This window comes from Triturus cristatus, chromosome 8 (genome assembly GCF_964204655.1).
Source record: "Triturus cristatus chromosome 8, aTriCri1.1, whole genome shotgun sequence".
In the NCBI taxonomy this organism is placed as follows: Eukaryota; Metazoa; Chordata; class Amphibia; order Caudata; family Salamandridae; genus Triturus; species Triturus cristatus.
Genome location: NC_140591.1, coordinates 366,805,090 through 366,825,432, shown reverse-complemented (window position 1 = coordinate 366,825,432; position 20,343 = coordinate 366,805,090). Strand labels below are relative to the sequence as shown.

The 20,343-nt window shown below is 44.5% G+C and overlaps 1 protein-coding gene across 3 annotated transcripts in view; it reads left to right on the top strand.

The window, feature by feature from the left end:
* CCDC169 (coiled-coil domain containing 169) overlaps window positions 1-20,343 on the top strand; it is a 130,682-nt gene that overhangs the window by 88,595 nt on the left and 21,744 nt on the right. For all 3 annotated transcript variants that reach the window (XM_085620410.1, XM_085620408.1, XM_085620409.1), the window contains exon 6: window positions 7,664-7,726. In XM_085620410.1, the coding sequence (XP_085476536.1) occupies window positions 7,664-7,726 (63 nt within the window). The remainder of the gene's footprint in view (window positions 1-7,663; window positions 7,727-20,343) is intronic.

The window sequence follows — 20,343 nt, the reverse complement described above, 5'->3', positions numbered from 1 at the left end:
GGAGGGTGGCAGTGAGGGAATCCAAGGAAGAGGTCATGGGGTGGGGAGCTACGGAGAGATGAGGGGCGCTGGTGGAGGGTGGCAGTGAGGGAGTCAGAGGAGGAGGTCAACGGGGTGGGTGGAACTACAGAGAGATGAGGGGCACTAGTGGAGAGTGGCAGTGAGGGAAGCCGAGGAGGAGGTCCTGGAGTGGGGGTGGAGCTGCGGAAAGATGAGGGGCACTAGTGGAGGGTGGCATTGAGGGAAAACGAGGAAGAGGTAATGGGGTGGGGAGCTACAGTGAGATGAGGAGCACTGGTGGAGGGTGGCAGTGAGGGAGTCAAAGGAGGTGGTCACGGGGTGGGGGGAACAGCAGAGAGATGAGGGGCACTAGTGGAGGGTGGCAGTGAGGGAATCCGAGGAGGAGGTCACAGGGTGGAGGGGAACTACAGAGAGATGAGGGGTACTGGTGGAGGGCGGCAGTGAAGAAATCTGAGGAGGAGGTCATGGGGTGGGGGGAACTACAGAGAGATGAGGGCCGCTGGTGGAGGGAGCAGTGAGGGAATCTGAGGAGGAGGTCATGGGGTGGGGGGGCTATGTAGAAATGAGGGGCACTAGTGGAGGTTAGCAGTGAGGGAAGCGGAGGAGGAGGTCATGAGGTGGGGGAACTACAGAGAGCTGAGGGGCACTAGTGGGGGGTGGCAGTGAGGGAATCCAAAGAGGTCACGGGTGGGGGGATCTACGGAGAGATGAGGGGTGCTGGTGGAGGGTGGCAGTGAAGGAATCTGAGGAGGAGGTTATGGGGTGGGGGGAATTATGGAGAAATGAGGGGCACTGGTGGAGGGTGGCAGTGAGGGAATCTGAGAAGGAGGTCAGGGGTGGGGGGGAACTACAGAGAGATGAGGGGCACTGGTGGAGGGTGGCAGTGAGGTAATCCGAGGAGGAGGTCATGGGGCTCGGGGGGAATTACAGAGAGATGAGGGGCGCTGGTTGAGGGAGCAGTGAGGGAATCTGAGGAGGAGGTCATGGGGTGGGGGGGCTACAGAGAAATGAGAGGCACTAGTGAAGGATGGCAGTGAGGGAAGCCAAGGAGGAGGTCATGGGGTGGGGGAACTATAGAGAGATGAGGGGCACTAGTGGAGGGTGGCAGTGAAGGAATCTGATGAGGGGGTCATGGGGGGGGAACTACAGAGAGATGAGGGGCACTGGTGGAGGGTGGCAGGGAATCCGAGGAGGAGGTCATGGAGTGGGGGGAAATACGAAGCTAAGAGGGGCGCTGGTGGAGGGTGGCAGTGAGGGAATCTGAGGAGGAGGTCATGGGGTGTGGGGGAGCTACAGAAAGATGGGGGACACTGGTGGAGGGTGGTAGTTAGGGAGTCTGAGGAGGAGGCCATGAGGGGGAGTGGCTATGGCGAGATGAAGGGTACTGTTGGAGGGTGGTAGTTAAGCTATCTACAGAGAAAGAGGTCAAAAAGACGTTTGCACCAGCACTAAAGCCAGCGCTGTCATGGCCTTTCTGTTTTCATTTATTTAATTAACAGTCAGGTGATTAGGACAACTGTGGAGCATACTTTATCATGCATGCTAATTATTTTTACTGCTATATTCAATGTTTCAAGTTTGAAGGTGATTTTACTATTGTTTTTTACTGGGAATAGTGAAAGTGGAACTGAATGGTGGCTGATATGGGGCTAGGGCCCAAGGTCAGGTGTGAAATAAGGTGTGATGGAGAAGGGTGGTAGAAAAGTGGATAATCAAGCCTGTAAGAGAGTGCGCTGCAGAGTCAGAAGTCAGGTGGAGGTAGTAATGAAGAGGGTTTCTCCCTGAAGGCTCGCACAGAGGAAGCCCGGGTAGTGTCACTTGCTTGATACTCCCACCTTAGAAACTTCCTCTTCCCATCAAAGGGACATTGCATGGAAGAAAAGCACTTTTTGAGAGTGATAACATTTAGAAAGAGACTTTGAAAAGAGTGCGTTTTACTGTGCCTTGTAAGAGTAAGGAGAGATAAAGGAGGGCCCAGAAGCAGGCCTGGCTAGATATATAAGCGATAAATTGGGCCAGCAGTGGCCCACCCGAATGTACCCTTGGCCCACCCAAGTAAAAAGTCCTGGAGCCGGGCCTGCCTCCTGCCCCCAATTTTACCATTCCCCGTCCCACCCTTCGTGTTAGTTGGCACTAGCTTGGTTTTATTTTACCTTTGCCAATGCTTGATTACATGCTTCACAAGCATTGGCTGCCGCTGCATGGCTCCCACGTGCTGGCCTCACACTTCGGAGCTGAGGAGACCCGTCCCCTGTTGCTGTAGACGCCTCGGTGCTGTTGCTCCACCCTGGTGTAGGCTGCCAGCTCCTCACCCTGCTCCTAAACCTCTTACTCATCAGCTCACAGCCTCACATCTACCGGGGCACATGAGCTGAGCTACCGGGAGCCGTTTGTGTTGGTCTTGGCGCTGTTCTGTGGTATTGCTTGCTGTGCTGGAAGGAGAGAGGGCTCCTTCCTGTCCACCTCTAAACAGGTGCCGGGGACTACAGAGAAAGGGGGCCGGGATTGACAACCCTTGTTGCATGTGACAATAAATGACCTAGTATTACATTCTCTCTATAATGGTGAGTTCAAATCAGAACATGCCAAATGTGGCCCTCGGGGTAAACGCACTGCTACTGTGCGCCAGAGACACAAAAAAATCACTATTCGGCTCCCGGGCATCGGCTAAGCTTTATCCAAACAGTTCTGAAGTGCTGCTCATGTGGTATTAAGAAGTCTTTTCTTGCACTTTTTCGTCGAACAGCACGTCACAGAGACCGGTCTGTGTGCAACCCATTAATAAAACAAATTGCACCTCTGCCAGTGGCATAGTGTTAACTTTTGTTGAAATAGTGCCAAGAAACACGCTTATGCTGTTTGTGAGCGCTATAAAACACATAAATTGTACCTATTTCAGCTGCACGCAAGTTACCAACTGAAGCGTGTTACAATAGCGCTTAATGGTAGGTCCTTGCTCTTCATCTGATGTGTACATAAATTGAAAAGCATGTCATGCTTTGTTAGCACTGGAGTCGTAGAAGAATATGGAAGGATTTGCTGTCTTCGTCTTTCTTTTCTCATCTTGGTCTCTTTCAATCTTACTTTCATTAATCTTGCACTTAATTTACTAACTTTTCCTACTTATGCCTACTGCTGATTTTTGTTTCTACTCATATGTTGCATACTTCCTCTTACTGTGCTACGTAACCTCTTAATTTTACCTTTCTCTTACACCTCATATTTGTTCCCACTCTTACGTTTTATTATTCCAACATACTCTTGCTTCCACTTACAATTTATTACGCTTATTTCCTCCTGCTCTTACTCATTTCTCCTCTTACTCCTATTACGTCTTCTAACTGCTATTCTTACTTTTGCTACCGTATTTACCAATGCCCTTATTACCATTAACTTAGTCCTACCTACTCCTACTTGCACTCTTACTCCTGCATTCTCCTACTTGAACCTACCTTCCACTACTTTTACATCTAAATACTTCAGCTCTTCTGCTTAGCCCTTCTTATGCCTATTCTTACTCATACTTGGGAGAGGAGTTGGCCTAACGGCTAGGGCGGTCGACCTCGAATCTGGGGAACTGGGTTCGAGTTTCAACAATGACGCTGAACATCCTGTGATTCTGGGCAAATCACTTAATCTACCTGTGCCTAACAAATATGAATGTGTCCTCATGTAACGCAACTGGTGCTCATGTAAAGCGCTATGATACCCGATACGGGTCAAGTTCGAGCTATATAAAACTCCATAAAATAAATAAAAATAAAAAAAATGAACAGGATCTGCTCGGTCGCATTGGAAGGTAAACAAGCATTTGCAATGCAATTGGTCTCGCATTTGTGAGAGTTAGAGCTATTGACATTGTAAAGGACAGTGTATTTTACCTATGTGTTTTCTGCTTGGAGTGGAGTGAATGTGTGTGGTGTCAAGTGGACATATGTGGTTTGGATTGGAATTGTTAGTTGTGGAACTGTATTGTGTGGATTGGATCTGTGTAGCGAAATAATGTAATTATGTGGATAGTAATTGTGTGGTATTGAGTGTACTGGAATTATGTGGAGTGGGATTGTGTGTCATGGAGTGGGATTGTGTGTCTTGGAATGAGATTATCTGGAATGGTATTTTGCGTTGTGGAGTAGTATGTAGTGGAGTTTACTTATGTGGTGTGCTGTTAAATATTATAGCATGATGTGGAATTTTGTGGTGTAGATTGGATGTATGTGGTGTGTTATGTAATTCTGTTGTTGGTTTGAATTATGTAGTTTGTTGTTGAATTATGTGGTGTGGAATGGAAATGTGTAGAGTTGAAATGTGTGACGTGGAAGTGTTCGCTGCTGGGTGAAAATTATGTTGAGTAGTATTATGAGGCATGGTGTGAAGTGTAGTTATGTGGAATGTTGCTACGTGACAGACTGGATTTATGTGGAGTGTATTTATGCAATATGGATGAGAGCATAATTATGTGGAGGTTAATTATGTGGTGCTGAGTGGTATTATGTGGAGTAATTATGTGTGATGAATTGTGTGGGGATGAATTGTGGAATTGTGACGTGTGGAATTATGTGGCATGGTGTGGTGTATAATTGTGCGGAGTGGAATTATGTAGCATTTTGCAGAGTTGTATTTTGTGGAGGGTAATTCTGTGTTTTGGAGTTGCGTGTAAATATGTTGTGTGACGTATAATTATATAGGTTGAAGTGGAATTATGTGTACTTGAATTGTGTAGTGTGGAGTGTAATTATGTGGTTTGGAGTGCTATTAAGTTGTGTGGAATGTTATTATGTGATGTGGAATTATGAGGTATGGAGTGAAGTAGAAATATATGTTTTTTCATATTTAGGATTGTAATTATGTGGTATGGAATGTAGGGTTAAATTATTTATAGTTGAAAAGTGTGGCATGGAATTATGAGAGGTTCAAATGTGCTGAGTTTGGTAGAATTAGGTAGCGTGAATTTGAGCAAGCTGTGCACACTAAGGCTTTTATGTCATGGGGTATAAATTTGACGATTGTCTATTTTTCTTTGTAAAAATTATTTGGGCTGTTTCTTTACCTTCCGGTACATTTCTGAACAATTTGTTTAGCTAAATTGTAATGTTGCTTTGTGTGCGCATGCAGGGAAGAACGAGTGTATGCAAAAAATCATCCTATGTCTCAGTATTAACTTCCACACCTCTAAACAATAATCCCAATCCTTATCCGTTTGCTTTACAACAGTTAGTAAAACAAGGAAGTGCTTTGCGAGTCTGTAAGTAGCAAAGGTTTTAAAGGGACTTGTTTTTGTGCAAAGTATTGCTTTTCCCAGTTCAAGGAAGGGATAAAAAAATATCTTCAGATAATAATAGGGGTGACAGGATGGTGCGATAGCAGAATATTGATTTGGGTGGATCTGGCGAGGACTGCGGGCAGCAAGTGCTTGATACGCTATTTGCATAAGAAAATACTATATTTTTTTTTCGTTATCCTCCATTAGTTATTAGTAAGGAAGGGGGAAGAGAAGCGTTCACCGACAGCATTCGGTTAGTCTTAGGGACACAAAGAATGCTGTGGTCTGTGGTAGATGGCGCCCAGAAGGCATACGTATATGTATCAGGAGCTGCCAAAGAAAGGAAGTGGAAATGCGCTTTAGACGTTGCTGGTATTGATGGCTACTGTGCGGTTGCAGACTTCGCTGGGCTAACAGTTGGTGGGGAAATGCTACGTTGTTATTGTAGGTTTAATTCATGAATCGCTCATTCTCTCTGGTGTTTGTCCTTGGGGTACTTGTTGACTGGTGCTACATATGGGATCTGGTTTGCCTTTGACAGCAGGTATGGTTTAGTGGGGTACATAGTGTAAATTAATGTTGGCGTGAGGAAACAAAAATCTGACCCTTTGTACATTTGATATTATTGTGTGCATCATGCAGAGGATGAAAAGTAGCAGGAACGGCTTTGATGCCGTATAGGCTAGCAGGAAGAAATGTTTTGAGGTGGTCAGTTGCAGAGATTGTTCAACATTTTTAAAACTTCCATAGTGGGATTGGGGAGGCCAGCAGCTGAAAGGCTCTGTCTTTACTGGTAGGCAGTGGTTAGATGGTGACCGGTCATCAGTCTTTCTGTGGGTGATGGACAGGGGAGCAGTAGGCGGCGGTCACAGGTTTGCAGTGACATCCGAGGGGTGGTTTTAAAGGCGGGCAGAAAAGCATAATTGCGGGTTTCATAGGGGTGAGGGTAGAGTGTAATGGATGAGTTAGTAGCAGGCACGACGGAAGTGATCTGAGTTTGGAGGTGGTTAACTGAGCGGGCTTCGCTTGAAGGTGGCTCATCAAGTAGGAGGATGTGTTTGGTGGGCCGGCTGGAGGCAGTGTTATGTAACTTTGCTGGAGGGCGCAGCAGCATTTACTGATGTATGTAAATCGCTCGATGAGAGGGCGGATGTGACCAATAGAGGAACCAGAATCCTTTTATTATGGCTGGGGTGAGCCCCTGCAGTATGGCGGGTCGCTGGCCTGAGGGCTCTTGACTGGTGAGGAGAATGGGGGGCCCCCTCCATGTACTTTGCAGGGGGGCCCCCTCAAGTTTCGTTACGCCACTGATGAGTAGGATAAGGGAGCTAACAGAAGGACCTTGACAAGAGTTACAGTTTTTGTGTTCAAGCTAGGAAGATTGCTTTGAGAACAACAGGAACAACGCCAGTGGAAATAAACAAAAATGATTCTGCTTGAGTGTGTGCTGCTTAGATAACAAACAGTGAAATGTGCAAAAGGAAGACAGAAAGACATCCATTTTTGAAAACATAGCTGCTAGACCTAAATTGTGGCCTAGTTCGCAAGAGTCAGGAAAAAACACTTTTACATGTGATAGGATATGTGTTTAAAAATAATAGCACAATATCAGTGTGTTCAGTTGTAATAGAGTGTAAAACTACATTTTTCACATTGTCAATGATGCACACAAATTTCAATGCAGAGAAATTCTTAACACCAACACCCAGTGTCCTGAGGACTTCCGTTTTCTGGAAATAGAAGAGAAGGCAGCTCGATGCAGGTGTAGTCATACCCATGTAGTCTGTGTTTTAACCACTGATCAACATCTCAACCTGTGACGTGGAACGGCGTTCCCTCAGAACCGAGAAAAACCTTTATTCTCACATGTGAGATGATGTTTATAGGTAAAACTGAAGGGCAGGACACAAGTGTTAATATACTTCCTGCTCGTCAGACGTGATCAAGATGGGTCTAAGTTTTAACAATATGGAGATGAATTCTTGCATAGCAATGGCCACATATACAATTTGCCAACAAATTCCGTAGTACATTCATAGGTTTATCCCTGATATGGAGGCTTTAACCCTTCCCCGTTTTAAAACTACAGCCATGTGTATGAAATAAAAGGGTGATTAACAATTTCAGCAAATACAATATTGCCACAGGAAAAATCCATCTGTTGTCCTAAAGAAACCAACCACATTAGCATATTAATATTGGTAGGTACCCATCATTAAAAGTTTTGTATTTCGTCATCGAATGGATTGTTGGAATTGTTTGATTCAATCTTTATTTAACTACCTAATTTGATGGTAACAAGTCTGAAATTGCCAGGAACGAGTAATGGTTTATTTTCCAAATAAGCTTCTTTCTTTGTCTGCATTTTTCTCATATCAGGCATACCACAAGGTTAACGATGAACGACGCATCTACGTAGCTGAAATCTTACAGGTTTCACAGGTAAAGCTGTGCAATCGACGTCCAAACACATTTTATGTTGCGTCTTTCATGTGTAATGTTATTCATGCAAATATATATTGGCATAGCGTTTCAGGATGAATAAAAACAGAAACACTATTTCTACTTATAGTTATCAACTATAAATGTTATATAGTATGTGTCGTGTCAGCTTCCTTTAGTCCCGTGTCTCTGAAGCAATGCCAGTGTTGAAAGTCCATGGTGCATGTGGAATGTGGCCTGTGAGTGTTCCTCCAGAGGCATCTGAGGGAGGTCATTACAGAATGCACTGGGCACATTTCGTCATGCTGCTGACAGGGAGTATGCCAAGGTGTTATTTGGGATTTAATGCTGAAGAAGTATCTAAAATGTACCACCTTATTTTAATAGTATGATTTGTAAATCAAAAGAAGATGGGCATTGTATTGCATCAGTTGACAAAACATTTGCACTAACAGGACTGCTTTCTGGTGATATTTAATGCTCAAATAAGTGATCTCACTCAGTCTATCCCACACATATTGTGGAAGCACTCAATCAAAGCAGCACAGAACATTATGCAGGCAAGCACCAGGGGCTAGTCCCCACAGCACCGTGGTAGATTTAGTCCTTGCATCTTTCATTACGTTTTCAGTATTCATTTAGCAGTAAATTACTGAACAGTTTTCAAATTGGTAATCTCCTCCTATTTAAACAGTACAGTAACATTTTCGCTGAGTTACTTGCCTTGATCACCCTGCACTACAATGAGAGCAATTCACTGGAAAAAAACAAAGGTTAAACTGACGTATTAATTATGTCATAAAATAAGGTAAAAATTCATGTTCAAAATACGGGGTAACTATAACACGCTTCCACCGTGCACTACTTATAACCTCACATATTACATCACTCATGACATGGTATATGACATCACTGATGACATCACTGATGACATTTCACATGACATCATTGATGACATTGCCAATGTACAGTAATTGTGAAACGGTCCTATAGGGTTTGTGGACTTAAAGTAGTTCTATTTGCTACACCTGTGGACAATTTACTGTTCACCTTAATGGGATTACCCTCTTAAAGACTTCACATGACCGCCAAGTCAAGAGGTTGACATGTATACATTTGCCACTAAAACATTCCTTCTGTCAAGCCCAATGGTCACAGCTCCTCAGTTTATTAAAATAGACAACACACATTTATGATATTGGCATAATGGCATTTTGCCAGGTTGAAATGGTAGTTTAAACTGCACACACAGGATCTGCAATGGCAGGCCTGAGACATGTTTAAAGTGCTACTTAAGTGGGTGGCACAACCAGTGCTGCCGACCCACAAGTAGCATTTGGTGCCACTTTACTAGGCACTTAGAAGTAAATTAAATATGCCAATTGGGTATGGCCAATGTTACCATGTTTTAGGGAAAAAGCACAAGCACTTTAGCACTGGTTAGTAGTGGTAATGTACACAGTCATAGGGCTAACAAAAACGAATTAAACAAAAATAGGAGGAAGAAGGCAAAACGTTTGGGAATGACCCTCAGAACGGGCCAGGTTCAACACAACACCCTTAAGCCTAAAGCCAGGGGAGAATAATCAATACCTTGATGGACTTTACTGCTTAGGCGATAGAACGTGGACAGTGGTCCTCTACTGCAGAGGCATTTGTCAGTTCTACACCCTTCTGAATTTAGTTGGACCCCTCTGTCTCCTGAGCCACTGAACTGATCCTTGACGAGCACTTCTCCCCATCTGTGGACCCCATATGTGCAGCATCTAACCTTAATTTGTTTTTTACCTTTTTGTACATTTCTCTGCAGTATTTATAAAGTGACTGTGAGAACTCGACGCAAAGTCAGCGCTAATTGGGTATCTATTAGTATTTCCAAGTGTTCTAAGTCACCTTCTTCTCCAACATTTTGTTGCGAGTTTGTGTTTCTTCTGATGGAAAATGCATAATTGTATCCATTTAAAAAAATAAAAAGTGCAGGAACTGCAACTGCCAACCTAAAAAATACCTCCCCCTCATTATGCCCCCTTTGCACTCTAGCCACCCCCAAAGGACAAGCCTAGCCCCACCAATGTCAAACTCCACCAGCCACCACTGCTGGCCGGTATACTGCTCTGGGGAAACTAGCCTTTCACTACCTTGATCTGGCTAACCCCAGTGTCCCTCAGAGCAGTGACAGGGATCCCATTCACTTTCAACTGGTGGAAATGATGACTTCCACCCCCAGGGATCCCCAGCTCACCCTCTGAGTCTGAGTCGACCACCCAACTAAGATCAATCATGGCATGGTCTATGACCTGCCCCTGGTGACTACTTACCCTTAAAGCTACACTGGCCACCCCTGAAGAGGTCCCAGCAGTGAGTGGTTTCTTAGGAAAGAGTCCCTCTGCTTGTGTCCTAGCTGAGGACAATCAAAGCAGCTGGGTTAGAAATGGGTCTATCTGGGTCACTGCCCACCAGAAACTCATCCCTGTTCCCCAGAAGGGACATGGGGACCCTTTCCTCCCCTTTATCTGGAACTTGGTTTGTCTCTCCCTGGACCTTCCCCTCACTCTGCTGTGGGAACCTAAACGCCCCCCCCCCCCTACTTGAAATCACTCCCGGGTACCTTCTTTTGGAGACTGGTGCTGATGCAGTGGTCTGCCTCCTTAGCATGTTCTCTGGGGTCAGTGGGCTTACTATCAATAAGATGTTGGTGTAGATCTGCAAAACAAAGACTGAACATGTGCTCCTTTGTAAACAAATTGTACAACCTCTGATAATCCTTTACTTCACTACCCTTCACCCAATCATCCAGTGCCTTTCTAAAGGAATCCACACAATCCACCCAAGTCTGTTGGGCCAGTTATTCAGTATTGGATCTTTCATAGATTCAAAGGCTTGAATCATCCCCACCGTCAAGGTGGGAGTCTCACTGTAAAACTAAAATATGTATATATATATAACAGTAGTAAAACATATTTTAATAGGCTGTTATGGACTGCACAGTCACTGTAGTAGCCCATCTGTGTCCTTTTGTAAAAAAAAAAAAAGAACCAAAGTTGAAACTCAGCCAATCAGGCTCTAGCACCCTCTAGAACATTCCACAGAGAGGCAAGTCCCTCAGATTTTCTACCGCACGTTGTGTGACAGGGAGTCTCATTGAGCTCTGCTCAATTTTCTTTCATCTGTTGGATTCTGTGAGTATAGAATGTCTGATACTTCTTAAAGAGGATTATTCAGGCATTGTGGGTCATTTAGGAAGAAGAGGCTGCATTTTGAAGAGCTCCACAAGGATTGTATCTATTGCCTTTAACCTGCTCATAAAGTTAAAGACTGTGGGATTTGCAGGACTTTTTCTTCTAAAACCTTAAAAGACAGGGAAGGCAGATTACTTATTTGGCTGGAGAGACTAAAATCTAAAACCTCTGTGGTGTCTGATGATGAAGGCAGTGATAGTTCTCAGGCGTCAGCCCATCTGAATAGGAAAAGGGACAGGTCTGAAGAATCCCCTGAGGGACACAAAAAATCTACAAAAAAGTCCCATCATGAGGCTCTGCATTCTACCTCTAAAAAAGGGAAGCTGCCTTTCTCTTCTGAGGAGAAATCTGGGGAAAGAACTGCCTCAAAAACACCCCAAAAAACTGCCTTCCAGCAGCCTAAGGCTCAGTCAGAGTCTGTCAGGACCTCCTCGTCATAAAAAAAAGCTTTGTCAACAACTAAACCACCTCCGACCTCGTCAGCGCTGCTTTGTCTACGGAACCATTAAGGAAGACTGTGCCATCGTCAACGATAATCTCTTCGCCAGTTGGGTTCTACTCAGTCGACGATACCTACGCCGCCAACAGTCTCACCTATGTCGACGGCTCTCCTATCAGCGGCACTCCCGTCGTCGATGGTGCCTCCCTCGTTGATGCCGCCACCGTCGACGATGACCACTCCATCAACGACAACATCGTTGATGATAGTCCTACCGTCGTGGGCCTCGACGACAACTACGCCATCGTTGACGATGGTCATGTCAACATCGACAGTATTTGTGTCACCGTTGATGATCATCTCGTCGATGCCGCAACAGGGGAGGCCTTCTTCATTGCAAATAACCCCAATCTTGTCATCCAGGTTCTCGTCCATGATCCCGTCAAAGAGGGGTTTTTACCAGGACCCTTCTTATATATCTCCTTTGTCTCCTAGCCATTTTTTGGAGGAATCTGAGGATGATGGGTTGTTCAGTCCAGCCCGCAGTCCCTCTCAACTCCACGTAAAGTTCAGAGAGGAGTAAGAAGATGAGGAGGATTATTATGGCACAAACTACCAACCTATGCAAAGACCTCAAGTATTGATGCCTCGTCAAGAGCCTATGATTCAAATGCTTGTGGCATTAGTGCAGGACTTGACAGCTATGCTGCAGGATTACCATACCCGTTTCCCTACTGCAGCAGGTTCTGTTCAAAGGCACACTTCTCCTCTGCCTGCTTTAGATTCAGCAGCACCTCCAGTTCCTACAACGGAGTCTCAGGATCCTTTGCCTGCGCCGTATGATCAGAGGATGCAGGATGATGATGATGAAACAGACGCTGAGGAAGGTGAACTTCCTAAAATATCTACTACCATTGATGAGTGGGAGGATTATTAAATTCCAACACTTTATCTGCTGGCTCCTCAGGCAGTTGATTCTCCTCCTAAGGACATTGGGGGCTTTCATGCCATTATGGAATGAGCGGCAAATCGATTTCACCTTCCCATGCCTGTTAAGCAGTCTGACTGCTTTTTATACGATTTTAAGGATCAGAACAGGAAATCTGTCTGCGCAATTCCCATCATTGATCATATTTGGGAAGAGGGCGTTAAAATCATGAAGAATCCCTACTCATTACCTGCAATTCTCCCTATACTCGACAAAACATACAAGGCCCCGAGGATGCCCCTGCATGCCTGACCGTACAACCTAAGCCGGATTCGATGATTTCCCAAGCAGCGCAACGGAGATCTAGAAATCCTTCAGTGCCCATAACTGCACCACCTGATGAAGATGGAAGGAGACTAGATAATATTGGAAAAAGATTCACCACCATGGCAGGTGCTTCTGTGCATGCAGCAAACTCCTTGGCCATTTTAGGAAGATACGACCGCCAAATGTGGTCGGATGTTGCTCCGTACCTCGAGTTTTTGCCGGATGACAAAAAGCAAGAGGCAAGAAAAAATCTGCTTGAAGGGGCAAGGGCAGCATCTGAAATCATTGACATCTCCATGGATTTGGCTTCTCTAGGTTTTCGGCATCTAGCTGGGGCAGCAGTTCTCCGTCGCCAAGGATGGCTTAAGTCTACCACCTTTCGTCCTGAAGTGCAGAGGAAAATCTTAGACATGCCATTCGATGGGGATGCACTGTTTGGCAAACATATTGGCGATGCCTTACAGGAGATTAAAAAGGCCACAGACACAGCTAAGGCTTTAGGTACGCTCCAGTACAGAAAAACACCTTTTCAAGGCACCCGTGGCAGAGGGTCATACTCCTTTTGTGCGAGCTACCAAAAATACCAGCCTCAGGCTTATCAATATAGATATGGCTATCAACCACAACAATCATATAGAGCCCCCCCCCTGCTGCTGCTTACTCCAGACAGCAAAACAGAAGAAAGCAGCCCCCACAGGCCAGAGACAATTCCAGAAAGCAGTGACACCTTCCCAGTACCTGCAACAATTCGGCCACGCATCAACCCCAGGACGACAAGTATTTCTTTACATTTCAACCAATGGAAGAAAATCTCTTTGGACAAATGGGTCCTGGGCATAGTATTATATGGTCATACCCTAGAATTTTTAAAGATTCCTCCACCTCACCCTCCTCTAAAGAAGCCTCCACCTCATTTCAATCTCCTCAGAAAAGAAGCCAGAATTATGCTCTGGAAAGGAGCTGTAGAAAGAGTACCCCACTCTCAAGTGGGAAAAGGTTTTTATTCCCGTTTCTTTTTGATAAAGAAAAAGTCAGGAGAGTGGAGGCCAATTCTAGACCTAAGGAGATTAAACAAATATCTGCAGAAAAAGTCCTTCCGCATGGTCACTCTCAAGGGAATTCTGCAGCTCCTCAATCTTGCAGATTTCAAGAGGACACTAGATCTGCAGGATGCATATTTCCACTTCCCTATCCATCCCAAACATGGAAAGTTTCTCTGTTTTACTGTGGCATGTGCTCATTTTCAGTTCAGAGTTCTCCCTTTTAGTCTGCGGTCAGCACTAAGAGTATTTACCAAATGTCTGGCTCCAGTTGCTGCTCATCTCAGGCTGCAGGGCCAGCAGCTGTGCCATTACCTAGACGACTGGTTAGTGAAAGCCCCATCTTTTCGACAAGGTTCAAGAGCAACTTCAATTTTCCTTCAAATGTTTCATTCCCTGGGGCTAACTCTCAATTTTCAAAAGTCAGTTCTGCATCCGTCTCAAAGAACGCTCTTTCTAGGAGCAGTTTTGGACACTGTCCAAGACAAGACATTCTTGTCCACAGAAAGGCAATCACACCTATTTTCTCTAGCAACAAAGTTAAGAGGAAGAAAGTTCGCTTCTGTGAGACTGATAAAATCTCTACTGAGCATAATGTCCTCTGTAATTCTAATGGTACCTTACTCTCGTCTCAGAATGAGACCTATACAAGAGGAACTAGATAATCAATGGCTTCAGGTGACCTGATCGTTCGACGACCTGGTAAGTATAACTCCAGTCATGCGATCAGATCTGCTTTGGTGGCAGCGCTCCAGCAATCTCTCAATAGGGCTAACTTTTCTTTCTCGGACACCAGAGCTTATCCTCACTACAGATGCTTCTCTAGAAGGATGGGGGCTCACCTTCAAGATCTCCGCGTATAGGGAAAATGGTACAAATCGCTTTAAAAAATGCACATTAACTTTCTGGAGCTTCGAGCCATTTTTCTAGCCTTACAGGCTTTCCTACCAAGGATTCAAGGATCCTCGGACCTGATAAGGACAGATAATACCACATGCATGCATTACCTAAACAAGCAAGGGGGAACACGCTCCCACATCCTATCACAGGAAGCACAAGAGATAATGGAAATGGCTTAACTCTCACCACATTTCTATCAAGGTAGAACGTCTTCCGGTGGGGGAGAACAGTCTAGCGGATACCTTGAGCAGAACTTCCAATTCTTGCCACAAATGGGAGCTGGACCAGAAAGTTCTCAAGTATATTTTCCAGATGTGGGGCAAGCCCAACTTAGATCTCTTTGCTTCCAAGATGAATCAGAAACGCCAATTCTATGCCAGCTGGGAACCAGAAAGAGGCTCTTGGGAAAATGCCTTTCTGATGAGGTGGACAGGGATCTACGCCTACGCATTTCCCCCCTTTCCGTTAATCCCAAGACTTCTGATGAAGTTAAAAACCGAGCCATGCAGAATAATTCTCATTGCCCCACATTGGCCGCATCAGCACTGGTTCACAGAGCTTCTCCTACTCTCAGAACGCAGAGTATTGCCAACACTGTTGACATTGAGCAGGGGCCAGATTCCCCATCCACATCCAGCCCTGCTGCAGCTACATGCCTGGCTTCTGAACTCGCTGAATTCAAGGAGTTATATCTACCTCAAGACTGTAGAGACATATTTGCTAAAGCAAAGTCAGTGTCCACGATTAAAACTTACACTCTCAAATGGAAACGTTTCTGTTCGTTGTGCCTTCATAATGAAGTACATCCTCTTGAGTCTTTTCCGGATAAAATTTTACCTTACTGACTAAATCTGGCCTTATGTTCACATCCATTAAGCCGCCATCTCTACTTACAGGTGTTCCTCTGAAGGTTTATCTCTTTGTTCAAGCCGGCTGGTTAAACAGTTTATGAAAGGACTTTTCAGAGCATATCTTCCTGTAAAAATGGAATGGAGATTTATTCTAGTTTTGGCGCAACTTATGAAACATCCTTTTGAGCTAATACAGAGCTGAACTAAATATGTTTCCAGGAAAGTTGCTCAATCGTTAGCTCTTACTTCCACCACAAGAGTCAGCGAAATTCAAGCCTTTACTATTAAAGAGCCCTACCTTCGCTTTACTAATGACTATGTTCTCCTTAGAACGAATCCTACTTTTATTCCTAAGGTTCCATCATCTTTCCATCTTAATGAGCCGATTATTCAATATACATTCTTTCCTAGTCCTAATTCCCCGGCTGAAAAATTAGACATAAAGAGATGTCTCAAATTTTATCTTTCCCATACTAAGTCCATCCGAAGATCGGATCAATTGTTTGTGTCCTATGGTGCGCAAAAGCCAGGTACGGCAGTGACTAAAGCAACAATTGCAAGGTGGATTGCATTGGCTATTCAATTTTGTCATACTAATGTAGGCAGTCCACTTTCTGTCAAACCTGAGACTTATTCCACAAGAGCATTGTCATCATCAGCAGCACTTTTTGCTGGAGTGCCATTGGATAAAATTTCCTGTGCCACAGCTTGAAAGAATGTGCATACTTTTACACGGCACTACTGCTTGGATTTGGCTGCAGAATCAGCTGTAGGACTAACAGTTTTACGTAACCTTTTCCAATAAGGTAAACCTCTATTTTGGAAGTGATTATTTATTAATGTTAAATCTAGTGTATTTGCTTCTCGTGTCATTGCTGGTTTTTGTTCTCTTAATGCATAAATGCTTCTTTTCATATTGTGTTGCATATGTCATATATATATGTACTTGTATATCTATTGATAAGGATATATATGTGGCATTCATATGGAACCCACCATTCTCAAAATTAAATGGCTAACTGCTATCTATTCTGATTCAAGCACGTGAATCTTTGAAAGATCCAATACTGGAGAAGAAAACGAGTTACTTATCTGTAACTTCAGTTATCCAGTATTGGTACCTTTCATAGATTCACATGCGACCCACCCTCCTTCCCGGAGAGGCTTCCCTTATTGTTATTTTATTACTCTTGTCACTTGTGCTTGAAAATCTGAGGGACTTGCCTCTTTGTGGAGTGTTCAAGAGCCTGATTGGCTGTGTTTCAACTTTGGTTCTTTTTTACAAAAGGACAAGGATGGGCTACTACAGTGACTGTGCAGTCCATTATAGCCTATTATAATATGTTTCACTACTGTTATATATATATTTATATATATATATTTTATTTTTACTGTGAGGCTCTCACCTCGACAGCAGGGATGATTCAGGCATGTGAATCTATGAACGATACCAATACTGGATAACTAAAGTTACAGGTAAGTAACTTGTTTTCTTTCTGACTATCCCTAAACTTCTGTCTGTACTTCACTAGGGTCAGATCATACTTCTTGACAAGGGGATGCCTCATCCTGTCTCCCTTTTCTAGGGTTGGTAGAATGAGCCACCCTTCACTAGGGATATGCCTCCACAGATTAGCCCCCCCCCCAATTCCCCTCAGGGATATTGTGCATCTGTAAGGCAATGTAATAAGCCTCAAACCACTTGTCACTATCCCCCACAACAAAGTCAGGTACCAGACCTTTGGGAATATGTACCCTCTTGTCTCTAGAGGGCACTGCAGAGATGCTGAAACCATCATTGCTGGACTCTGCCTGTCTGGCCTTATTGTCCAGCTCCTCTCATAAATCTCCAAGGTAATTTTGCCCTTCATGGCCAGTTTCCCCTCTTCCATTTTCCACGGCATATATTCTGTCTTACCTTCCTTTCCATCAGCTCTTCTGGGGATAGGCTCCAAGAGAAAACACTGCTCCCTGCACAGGAGGGAATTTTCAATCCTGGGAGTAGGTTACCCAACCCCACTCAACAGGCTGCATTTTTAGGACTCTCCTGTAGGTCACGCTCTGACCCATTCTCGTCCTCCTCTTCCTCCTGGTCATCTGTTGTGACCGTCAACTGATGGGCCTCTGCCCATGCTCTCAAGGCCTTTTTGAGCTCCCTCTTCTTGATGCTCCTTCCTTTTAGTTGGCAGCCCCCTCTTGACAAAAGTCCTTGAGTTGAACCACAGTTTAGCTCTCCAGGATGACAAGGTCAAACTTCATTTTTGCAGGTGAGGTCACAGACAAAATCAGGCAGGTTGGGTAGGAAGGAATTTAAAACAAAAAGGCCAATTAGAATGTAAAACTCAAATTGGTCTTAGATATGGGATGGTAGTGTACACCAAATCACTGTATGGCACTGCACAAATACAATTTCTGTCTTCACACTGATCACCATTGTTACAAATTGGGGTACTGAGTGACCGAGATGTGAGCCCTGGCCAAGAAGCAATCACAATCCTTGTCAGGGTAAGGCGCAAGAAAATCTCAAAATAACCTGTGCTCAACCCCCTGGTAGCTTGGCACAGAGCAGTCAGGCTAAACTTAGAGGCAATGTGTAAAGTATCTGTGCAACACTTCAAACAGTAAAACAGTAGAAACTCGACTAAAAAGATCCCACACCAGGTTAGAACAATAGAGCTGAATTTAATAAATAAAATAAGACCAACATTACACAAATTCAATTAATAGAATCAGAAATCTTGAATTGAGTTTTTAGAGAAAATAGTGGCAAAAGGCGTAAAGCGCCAACAGGGGATATCTTGCCACGCTAAAGTCTCAAGTTCAGGTCGACTGCAATGGTGTGTGGGCTGGCTACAGGGACCCTTAGGATTGCTGAACAGAGTACCTTAAATCCTGGTTTGTGGAGAGTTGCGTAGGTTTGTATCAAAGATGAACGTGCAGCTGAGGCAATGCGTTGAGGCTGTGGTATGAGGTCCTGTTGTGTCGGCTACGAGGATCCTATCAACGAGGGCTTGCAATGCAAAATCTGGAGTCAGGGATGCGTTGCGCAGTCAGGGCAGTGTGTTGGTTCCAAGGAGCTGCGATGCAGTGTTTGTCATCGTCATCGAGACTGCTGTCAATGAGAGATGCACGGGCCTACCCTACACTGAGGATGTGTCGCACAGCTGTGGTTCCAAAGGCGTTGCGGGCTGCGGCGCGATGTGGGTCTCTCCAATGGTTCCAACCCTCACAGTAGCGTAGACGTGCTGGTTTTGCTTGGGTTGGGCCTCGCAGTGGAGGAGATGTGTTGGTTCCACTGGATCCACAGAGGCTGACAAAGAACCATAAGCCTACTTCCAAAGGTCCAGGACTGAGGTGGCACTACTTGGCAGGGTAGACTCGCAGATGGCAAAGTCCAGGTGCAGATACAAGTTTGTTGGTAGCCTTTTAGTTCCCTGAGGTTTCAGATCAGGAAACCAGCCAACTAGTCTATGGAGTCTGGGTTCAAGAGATGTAGGTCCAGTCCGTCTCACCCAGGCAAGAGAGCAGCAGGCAGCAGGTCAGTACAGCAAAGCAGGAGTCCAGCAGAGTGGCAGTCCTTCCTGACAGAGTATCCACCGGTCCAGAAGTGTACTGAAGTGGTGGTGTCTGAGCTCCTTCTTTTATCTTTAACAACACAAGAATCCGCGGGTCTCTAACAGTCTAACTGAGACACAAGAACAACAAACCAGCATGTTCAGACATACAAAGTCCTTAAATAAAGGACCAAGTCCCATAAACCACCGAGGTGGCATGCTTCATCATCAGGGACCTCCCTTAACTGCACCTGGTGCAGTTAAAGAGCTTCAACACCTTTATTTACTGTAACAAGAGGAGCTGATGTTTTATGATATAACAGGGAGGGTGAAAACTCTCCTAGTGACAAAAGCTGCCAATCGTGTGGTGAAACTAAGTGCAGTGTGTGTGAAGAGGGTGTGATTTAAAATTGACTACCAGTCGAAAAATATTTTACTCAGTATCTAGTGGTGTCAAAATAAAAACCGCAGAAAATGGGGGAAAGCGTGTACACAAGAATTATAGGAACACGTCCTCAGTGGTCTACATGTTTCAGCCAACTCATGTCTAAACCATATGACAGTGGCTTTCGTCAGAGCCAAATAATGAAACTACTGCATTTATTGGAAATCAGGTGAATAACACAACATGAAAGGAACGATACAACCTACGAGAGTACCTGCTAATCTTCAGATATGCGGCACAGTAGGGATGTAAAATAATCACCTGTTAAGAAGGAGAAAATTGGATTTAATTTGAACAGGAGAAAAAATGAATGACATATGCTGGTTGAGGTCAGGAGTGCTCAATAACTTAAAACAAAATGCGCCAATCGTAAGCATTTGTCATGAAAGGATCTAAATGGCCTCCTTACCCGTAATCAATCGTGGATGCGTCCTACACTCCTGGTAACAACTCAGGGCGTGAGGCAACGCTCTAAAAAAACAAACAAAAACAAAAGAAAAAACTAATGCAATGCCAAAAACAAAAGATAGTTTGTTCGCCAAGGCAAACCTAAACAGGCTTTAACTATGAAAAGACACAGCAAGTGGGTCGATTGACTATTTGAAGACGTATATACATCTTGAACCAAGTGAGGTTCAGCACGTTTTATACCAGGCTGAGACAGAATGTCTTATCACGGGTACCGGCATAAATTTAATCTGATATAAGTCATAATATTATGCAGAGAGAACAAAAAAATGTTCACCTCTCAAAGAAGACATTGTGATTATTATGTCTGACAGCAGAAATGTATGAAGGGGCACGGACCATAGCGTTCACCAACTATAGTCTAACAACATGTAAACACGAACCCCAAACAAGGCGCCATTGCACCGTGAGAGAGTGATTCTGAAC